The 10,474-nt window shown below is 30.0% G+C and overlaps 1 protein-coding gene across 1 annotated transcript; it reads left to right on the forward strand.

Moving 5' to 3' along the window:
* The first annotated feature begins 2,865 nt into the window (after positions 1 to 2,865).
* On the forward strand, positions 2,866 to 6,591 carry LOC128189734 (uncharacterized). Its single transcript, XM_052861473.1, has 8 exons — positions 2,866 to 2,981; positions 3,082 to 3,228; positions 3,391 to 3,452; positions 3,778 to 3,912; positions 4,448 to 4,546; positions 4,975 to 5,092; positions 5,193 to 5,269; positions 5,538 to 6,591. The coding sequence occupies exons 2-8, from the start codon at positions 3,083 to 3,085 to the stop codon at positions 6,194 to 6,196; spliced, it is 1,296 nt and encodes a 431-aa protein (XP_052717433.1). The 5' UTR covers positions 2,866 to 2,981; position 3,082; the 3' UTR covers positions 6,197 to 6,591.
* Positions 6,592 to 10,474: the final 3,883 nt, after the last annotated feature.

The raw sequence follows: 10,474 nt of genomic DNA on the forward strand, positions 1-10,474 counted from the left end.
ATAAAAAAAATCTGACATTTTCAATTTGCATATATGTATTAATTATAGAACATTTTATAAACTTGACTGATCAGGTATTCAAATCCCGTGAAGCCCAAGGGATTTGTCAGAAGGTCAGAAGGTTTTATCAAATACTAACCAAGGTCATATCCCGGTGACCTTTTTGACATTTATTTTTTTACTGTAGTTTACGTTTGAAAAAGGCAAATAGTTCAGAATTATTAACATTGCCGTGTTAGTATGTTTACAGTAATGCAACTATCAAACGAAAGCGCATAATCAGAGTGACATCATAACAAAAGTTTTAGCAGAAGTTAACGTTTTCGCTATTCCATAGGTTCGTAAAAGGACGCATATTTACAAATGTGAATATCAAAATATGAAAGCAAAAAACGGGAAATAAATTTTATCAAATAAGTGATGATGGAAACGCAGGTACTTCAAGCAAAATGCTTATAACAATTCAATATTTGGAGAATTCACACTAGAACAAAAGATACAAACGATACAGAAAAAGATACAAAAATGTTTAAGACAAGTTCTAGAGAACAAAGAAAGGATAATTCATCAACTCCAATGTTACACACATTCATTCAAGAAATATTATGCTAGATCAAGATCTTGCTTTTTGGAAAATAATGAAAAAAAAGTTAATTTAAATTCTCCTGAAAATGCTTTATAAAAAATAACAGTTTTTGATTGAGATAAATAATAACATACATTTGCTTTTGATGCTTATGATGTTAAGATGCAAGGTCAAAGTAAAACGATATAAACATTATTCAGCCTTGATTTCCAATTTATTGTTATAGCATTTTTTTCTCTCTCAAAATAAACAATATCAAAATCTAAAAACAAAATTCCCTCGATCTCCTTGCGAGTAACGAGAGGTCTTCCGTTTGAAAGATCTTCTATCGGGATAGGCACCAGATCCTACCTTTATCTTTTTAGAGGTCCCTGATGCTTTGTTTGAATTTGTATTAAGTTTTATGGATTATTGAGATGAGTTAACATTTCTTAATTATTATTTTTTCTTTCTTTCATGCTTAACACTACTTAAATTCTATTTTACCTTCTCTTAGGGTTTATATCGCCATATGTTTGTACTGAAAAAAAACCCAGTAGTATTGTGATTTTGATAAAATTTAAACGGAAATTGGAAAAATCAATCATTTTAAAGATAAAACTTTAAATTGAAACACAATTAAGAAAAACAGAACTTTCGGCACTCGGCTCAGGGACACAACCCCGGTCTCTTGGGCACAAGTCAACAACACTACGCGACGGAAACTTTCACATTAGGACTTTGGAGACCAAAATCTCGAAATCCTTGGATCGGTTCAAAAAAGATTACATATTATGCATTCATTAAAGAAAGCGTCTTTATCAAAAATAACAGAAAGATGTTTAAAAAACAAAAAAGTTGAAAAATTCCCGTTTTTGTTTTTTTCCGGTGACGACAAGTGAAATCGACTAAAGCTTTTTTGAGGAAATGTCTCCAAAAAATATTTGTTGTTAGAAATGTCTCTAAAAATAATTGTTAAATCCTTTAACATAACACGAAAACAGTTGCATTCCAGAAATTGATTTGAATTGCATGAAAAAATCAGATTTAAAATACTTTATAAATAAAACCCTTCATTTTAAGCTATAAAACAACTTCCTCGATTTTATCGATGTTGAAATCATCACTTTAAACAAGTACTGAAACTCAATTTATTTAATAATATGGGAAAGTTAAGTATATTGCTTTTAAATATATAACAACGTCCTTATTACATAAATATCAAGGATGTAACAAAGTATCAGAACGTTATTATCCTATTATAATTAACGCTATCATACAAATTTGTTATTGCGGAGAATGTTTTTAATGTTGATTAATTTAATGCCACATTGACAGTTTGGAATTTTTATTTATTGTGTCTATGGTTAAGATAGAATTCTTTCCCATTTTTTGCATATATTAGATTAATCATGCCGCATTTAAAAATAAGTCACCGTTGTGTTATTCTTTTAACAAGGTTATTCATTACTTAGCTTGATGTATTGTTTTGTACATAATATAGAGTAAAAAGCAACATTTTTTTCTTTTTGAATAATGCAATTTACTAGGTTAAATGTTTTGTCAGCAGACATTTAATACAAGATACTAATGTGTAAATCTGGGTACAACTTTTATTAGGTTACATCACAACTGGAATATGTGTCCTATTCGATACAACTGAGTCAAAGACAGGAATTGTATCAATGTGTGATGAAATTAACTAACAACACATTTTGAAACATTAGCTCGCACAAATGTAGGATAATTGAAAAAAAAAATCAAATCGGATTCTAACGCCTTTTTTTCATCAGCTAAAAAACTGACAGATGGTTTTACCCGCATATGTCACAATACGATGGGCATGAAAAACGTATAAATTCCGCTTGACTTTATACATATTAACATTTTTTAAAAAGAACAAGCCTTGTTTTTCAAAATTATTATTAAAGAATTCAAATGGAAGGAAATTATATACTTTCTTCCTAGATTATACTCTAATTACAAATTAAAACAGGGCAGTTTCGACTTTTTTAAAAATAATTCATTTTTCCATATGTTCAGTTATCAAAAATTGCTGAGGAATGAATGTCAATAAACCACAAAGACATTTTCTGAAAATAAAGACTGTTTTTTTAACCATATAAAGCGCTTAAGGGCGTATTTTTCATTTTATTAACATTATGAATTTTTTAAATCAAATGTTCAATCAAATTCCATATATTTTACAAATATATAGATTTGTACAGTGCCCATTTTATTTTGTCCAGCATGTGATTATCCTTATGTTTATGACATCATATTAGGGAAATAATTTTGGGTGGGTATCCTTCCGCCTAGAAATTAGGCTTGTTTGTATCAACCAATTATATACGTAATCACGTACCATTTCATCGACTTATAAAATAGTTGTGTGGATCTACGCTGTGTAATAAAGGTATTTTTCCTTTATATTGTTTTCAAAAACAATAGCCGTGTTATAACCGTTTTAAATCCTTATATTTGCTATGATAATTGTTAAATGAAGTTTTTTTTAGGATGAAAAACATTCTTTTACATTTAACGTTTTGTTGGATACTGCGTTGTACAAAAGCTCTACTGGAATACTCTATGACAAACGACAACTACAATCAAACTAAAGAAATACCAAACCACAATCAGCCCGAAGGATTTGTTTGTAACAGGTGCCCAGGAATTTGTTATAAAACAACTTTATATTTTACTTTTTGCTGCTAACATTGAATAAATTCGGTATCAATAATTTCATTTGTAAAGTACAGAAATTTTGTTTTGCTTTTAAATAGCTGCTTAGAAATATATCAATTCATTGTTTTGCAAAAATGAAGACAACCTCATAATCCTTGCTGCTACAATGAATACTTGAATAATGACACCAACAGTTGTACAGGTAAGTTTTGTGACAATTGATATATATCTATAAGTGGCGCGTAAGATTATGACTGGTAACGAAGTTTCAATATCGTTAAGCAATCTGTTATTTTATAATATTACATTTGTTTTCCAAAAAATATATAACAGTCAAATTTCAAAATCAATCACAATAAAATAATAATTGACATAACGTAACTTAATCGAATTTTACAGAAAAAGTATGCATAATGGCTCTTATCGTATAAATTGTATTTGATCTTCTATTGAATACAAAACGTGTTAAAACGTTTAATCTACGGTTTGACAGATTTTAAAAACAATATTTCTGTTTTATTTTAAAGAATGTCCGATCGGAAGTTATGGCTGGAATTGTAAATTAAGCTGTTCTCCTGGATACTTTGGAAGATTGTGTCGAGTTCCTTGCCAATGTAATACATCGGAATGTCACACTGTAACTGGCTGCATCCCGACAAATTGTATATGTTTTTGATTTTAATGTAGTATTACCTTCTATCATACCATTTTTAAAACATAAAATGCCTAAACTATAAAATATTGATCTTTAAATAACTGAGAATTCCAAATACATGTATATATTTCATATCAGCTTTTTCACCAAAGCAATGATTCTTTAACTGATTTTCAATATTTAATGTTGTTTTTACTACACCATCACACAAATCCTACATAACTGTTTATTGGTGATTTTTATTTTTATGTGAATAAAATTAAATATCAAAATAAAAATATTTTCTGAAAATTGCTTGATTTATTTTATTTTATCTGAATCTTTTTTGTACATTAAAACATTCAAATAAATGATTATCTTAAAGATAGACTATTGATTTACAGATATTGAATTTATTTCACAACTTTAAATTATCAATTTATTCATTGACTATTTATTTAAAGTTCATTTTCGATATTCCATTACAAAATGCATTAAATAACAGATTATAAAATGTTTTTAATAATCATCAAATAGAATATGCTAATTTCTTTAACATCTAGATTCTCAGTCAACTATCATGTTAAATACAACGAAGCGTCCAGAATCAAGTTTACAGAATGTATCAAAAGTCGTCACAACAAAGATATCAACAAACAGAGGTATAAATATCATCATGAAAAAGTATTGCAAGGTTTTTTGAGATGTTTTTGTTTAAAATAAATCAAACCAAATTAATCAAATATGGCACTTTTGTTTGTTAGATACAAATTTAAAGATAAATCCCAAAATCGACAACATTATTTACTAAATTTCAAACGCAAGACATTTTATTTTTAATTAAATTATGTTTGTATTTTTCAATTTTTATAACATTTATTGTAACATTTATTTGAATCATTTTATTGTTCGTTTAATTACATTTTAATAATTGATCAAGTTAAATCACACATTTTTTTCTGAGCAAATCTGAATTTGGTAAAAACAAAAAAGATTCTTGTTGAACCAAACTTTTAAAACAGCTCTGAAGAAACGCACATCTTTTTTTTTTTTGAATATCATATAATGACCGTTATTTGCTATAAACTAGGGGGAAGCATTAATTTCAATGGCGCCAACAGTAAAAAAATGACAATGTTTGGAATTTTTCTGTTCGGTACACTTCCCACATTCTTTGTCATTGGTTGCTTTCTCCTATTCTACTTGCGGTAAGTTGAAACTGGAATATTACAATAACAATTTTGAGAAATAAAATCAAAGTAACACATTTGAACTTGACCGGTTAAAATCAAGGTTTTTTTTCTTTAGAAGAGCGAATATGAATTTCAACTGTTGTTTTCTTGGTGTATGTATCAGACAATTGATATGCCCCTGTATAGATCAAGGTACGAAATAAAATATCTCTATTTTTACTCAAAAACAAGAATACGTAAATAAAAAAACTAATTTTATTTATAATGTGTCTTTTGCGTCAACATTGCATGTAGAACTGTTCAATATATGGTACAATAAATTACACCATTGGCTTGATTTGTGTTTATAAAACTCGTTATATTTTCAAAACATTCATTGTAAATAGTACTTTACAAAGCGCCGATACTTAATATTTTTGGTTCATGTTTGTTAATTAACTGAATGTTTATATTTCTATAGAAGGTGTTACAAAAGTGATCCAAGAAGACACTGAACTTTCTACTGTAAATAGAACATCTTTGTGTGAACAGGTGACAGAATACGAAGACCCGTACTCTGAAATAAGATATTCTCAGGGTATAGAAGAAATCAGTTCTCGTGGAGCATGTAGGAACACGAATTTTTGCCCGATGCGAGAGTGCGATTATTCAGATAAACATAACCTCTACCAAACGCATATGGATCAAAATGTATACGATCACATTAGATTAAAAATTAATTATTCACAAACGGTTTCTGATAAAAATCCTGATTCAAGAAATGAGGAATTTGTGTCTCTTTGGAGCAAGCAGTCACTCAAAAAGGAAGAACAAAAAAAGAATGAGATAGAAAATGAAAGTCTGAGTTTTCCTCAAAACACAACATTAGGACACAAAACGGGAAGAAGTTGTAAACAGAAGCATGTATTGCCCAATTACAGTATGCAATTAGCAGATATCAAGTTAGATGCTGAACTGGATCGTTTTACAGAAGAAGTAAATCAAAATTCTGTAAAAAAGAATGGTATGATTGGCGGTCGGAGAAACAACCGCCCGTACAGTTTGGCTCATTGCTTGTCAAAATCAGATATAAGTATGGATGAACGAGAATCTTGCAAATCTACCGATCATCCTTGTTGAGGGAGAAATCAGAAGGAAAGTTAAAAAATCATTCCTGTATCGCAAACGAATAGGATACTAAACAGTAAAAAAACATAAAAAGTAAAACATATCGAAGGAGAGAAATTTTTATAATTATCAATTCTGTAACTGGAACAAATATGAATATGTTGTAAAAAGCTTTAATTGAAAAACTTCACATTGAATTAGGTGCATCAAAAACAATACGACTTTTATTTATCATAAAAAAAATATATCCAAAGAAAATGACCAAAGATTTCAAGCTTAGTCGACGGTTAAGAAAACGTTTAGAAATATTTAATACGAATAGCCTCAACATATTTTTCACTCGTTTTCATTATTGTTTGGGCTATTATAATTTCGAATTACTTAAGCGTATCATGTTTTTATGCCTGGTTTTCATACATTCACTCTGTATTCACTTTTTTATCATAATAACCTATCGTTGAACTCATATTGAATTCAAATGCATATAGGATATATATATTTTTTCAAATACTATAGAATTAATATTGGATGAATAATGTTGACATGCGCTGACGTGTCTGAAAGCATGTTAATGGATAAGAAGATGTTAAATTCAAAATCTATAAGAGATTAGTCGTTAGACCATGATTTTGATGTATAAACACTATTACCTGTGATAAGAACACCAAAAACAGTAAGGTAATTGAACGAAGAGAATGTGATTTTGTTTAGCCTTTATTATATAGATAATTGTATTTCATTATTTTTTTTATTTCTGTAACTCTTTGTAACATATTGATTATCCAATTAAAATGCTAAATTAAAATCTACTTATCGAATTAGTGGCTTTTAACATAATTAGAGTTATACTACGAAATAAAATTAATCGTGGAATATATCAATTTTAAGATATAATTTCCTGGTAAAAAAGGTTCACGACAAGGAAACATAGTCAAAACAATTCAACGCTTTCGATAGTAAATTGTTGATGCCGCCAGGCTTTGGTTTAATTAAAGAAAATCAGCAGTGAGTTTTCATTATATTTTATGATACTTTCTATCTGTTGATAAAACGTTGGTGTACATGTATACATTTGCCGGCAGGATCCATCACCACCAGCACAATAAAGTAACCTTCTCATAAATTAATGAAAAAAAAACAAAAGAAAATTCAAACAGGTAAATATTTATCAATTTGTAGTATTAGCTTATATAATTTTGTGATAGTATATTTTTATGTAAAAATACCATATGTTGTGCTTTGTTCTAGATTGACGTTATGTCATTGGTAAGGACGCGTCACGAAAAAGCCGTCTTAAGCATTTGGAAGGCAGCGTAAAAAGTTAGACGGTAACATGAACAAAGCCGACGTAACGTCTTTTTTTGACTGAATATTGACCCAAACGGTCTATTGTACAAAACATTTTCTAAGTTATTTGACATCGACACTACTGGCTCTACAAAGTACTGAAAGTGCCATTTTTTTTTACTAAATATCAGTAATTATCAGAACTCTCAGCAAAAACATCAGTGAATATTAGTAAATATCAAATAAGTAGCAACTAACAGATTACAACAGTAAAATTATCAGTAGTTATCAGCAGTTGTCAGCAATAACAGTACAATATAAGCTGATATAAGAAATTATCAGCAAAAATGGCATTTTCAGTATTTTGTAGAGCCAGTAGCGTATCTAGAGTAATCCCCATTTGAATATGAAGTAATAACGTTTAAATTTACAACAGTATTTTTCTCCAGACGGAATATTTGCATAGACAGCGGATGAAGAGCGCATGCTGAAGCGTTCGATTAATGAAATATTAAGACAAATCTTTACGAGCAATGAAAATTTGTCATTGAATTTACCTACGCATATTTCTTGTTTGTTTGAATTCTTAAAGTTTTTGTCCCCGATAAAACAAAACACATTTGAAGAACTGCTTTGTCTTCTGTGAGCTTTTTACAATCGACTTATTTGCGTAGACAGTTGCAAAATTCATAAGCAATCTTTTTTAACATGACCTAGATTTACTAAGACGTTCGAATCAGAATAATACCATCACTTAATGTCATGTTTCGTTGAATCTTCACATGTATCCAATATGAGTAAACTTTCCTTCTAGTAATTTTTGACATAAGTAAATAAAATACTAAGCTTTCAATCATCTGAGATATATCATTGTCAATCAATACATGTAAATATTTCCCTGCAATTGTAGTAAAAATGTGACACAGGTGTTTCATAACCAAAAGGAAATGACATGGGCTTCTATTATAAATATGTAAATGAAATACTTAGAATGTGTCAGAAATTTTTGTATCATTGTTTGGCTATATACTCATATTCAAAAATAAGAAAAAAATTAAAGGATTGGGTATAGAGGTGTATGTTGAAACACAATCTTAATCTGCGATATTCCGTGATTGAGTCCCACTCCGATAACAATTGTCTTGACTTTAACAGCATCAAAACCATACTGAAACTGAATCATTATCCCTTGATATTAAAATGGATTCATTTAAAACCAAAACTAAATAAAATGCATGTAATCTGTGACGCATCACTCAACTTCACGCCAAAAAAAAATGAAACATATCAAATTTAAATCATCGATAAGTTATATAAAACTAGACTTTGACTCGTGCATGCACGGGTTGACATTGCATATGATATCGGACATTTATGAAATAGATACATCGACAGACCGTATTGTTTACATTTACACAACTAAGCTTTACGTCTACAATAGTTAGAATCAAAGTACTGAAGTACTGTGGGGAGTTGACTTTATCGATTATCATTTATTTTAAAATCAACTTGCAAGGCAATTAGTTTCTAGTCTGTTTTTGAATTACGCACTTTTTTATTACATGTATATTAATTTTTAGACTTTTCCGACAAGAATTTCGAGAAACCCAATATGAATCATGTTGTGTAATATTTAAAGATAGATTTCAAATTATGTATTAGTAATCGAAACAATTAGCTGTCTCCGTTAATCTCCGACAAGCAAGAGAACCTATCTGCTTGTCGGTGATTTACGGAGACAGCCAAGCGTCTGGTTGAACGAGACTTTATTACACTCTGGCGTAGTAACACATGAGACTACAAAAATATCTAAATCGTTCGTATTATATAAAATCTGACTATTTTCAAAATGTTTATAGATAAGTTTCTTTCAAAAACAATGCTTCAGCATACGTTACATCGAATTTTTAAGAACTAAGTATTGTCAGCGGCAAGGATTTGTGCTTAGGTCCTGTAACGTGTCTTGTCCTGGGTTCTCAGGGATAATATATGAAATAAATTTTCCTCTAACTCTACCTGAGTTAATAATTATATAATGATTAGTACAATGATTTTTCTCTAATTAGGTAACGTTTAAATCAGTATCAATCATAAATGGGGATAATGTGTGAGGTGGGTTTTCTGTACTGTGTGTCTTTACCCGGTTCCTATTGAGAGAGAGGTACTTGGTGTCTCAATCTTCTTGAGATTTACTACACCAAGCACCTCACCTCAATTCCCTGGGTTTCTTGCCACTAGTCTCTGTTTAACCCTACCTCTTAACTCTTCTATCTTTCTTCTTTCATTTTTTTTCCTTCTATCGCAAGTTACTTCTCTGCTGTTTCCAGACGACTCTCCCAGACTCTACAGCACAGCTGTTTATATAACCTTGGAGTAGTCCACTCCAAGGGTAGTCAGGTTAGTCCATTTCCCCACCCAAATCTAATTCATCAAAACGTTTATTATAATTAGGCATAATCATTACAGTCCAAACACTGTTTCACTTTCGGTTTGCCAGAGTAACGGCACAGGAGAGTTGATTAAAATCAACTCCCAATAATCTGTGTCTCGGAACAGACCTTCATCACAGTTCAAACTTGCAGAATCGCTCCGAAACGATTTTGGAGAAAATTAATGAAGCTGCATTAAAAATAACGTTTACATTACTCATAACAAACTATTTGATGCTGTAAATACCTTTCATCTAAAAATTTAATTCATATTAATGAAGAATTCAACACTTTTCACAAACACTTTCTACTCGCTTCGAATTTACACACCATGTTGACATTCGGAACTTTCGGGATTTTTCATATTAAATGCAATGAGAAAGAGTTTTCTCGCATTATCACCGGTGTGAGATCGGTTTGTCCGGTGTGAGACAGCAGTGTGAGATTTTTCTGTCTTACACTGTGTATTACTACGCCGTTTTAAAACGTAAATAAACGTTGTCTGCTGTAGGGAAAGGCAAACTTGTGGATTGAGATTGTCAATTAAGTAATTGTTTGCTTAATTAATTACAAT

This window comes from Crassostrea angulata, chromosome 6, assembly GCF_025612915.1.
Source record: "Crassostrea angulata isolate pt1a10 chromosome 6, ASM2561291v2, whole genome shotgun sequence".
Classification (NCBI taxonomy): Eukaryota; Metazoa; Mollusca; class Bivalvia; order Ostreida; family Ostreidae; genus Magallana; species Magallana angulata.

What these genes read in the sequence shown, in the direction of transcription:
- LOC128189734 (XM_052861473.1), top strand. Translation starts at nt 3,083, where the DNA reads ATGAAAAACATTCTTTTACATTTAACGTTTTGTTGGATACTGCGTTGT. An exon ending in TGGCTGCATCCCGACAAATT is followed by an intron (nt 3,913 to 4,447) that starts GTATATGTTTTT and finishes TTTAACATCTAG; the next exon opens with ATTCTCAGTCAACTATCATG. An exon ending in ATGCCCCTGTATAGATCAAG is followed by an intron (nt 5,270 to 5,537) that starts GTACGAAATAAA and finishes ATATTTCTATAG; the next exon opens with AAGGTGTTACAAAAGTGATC.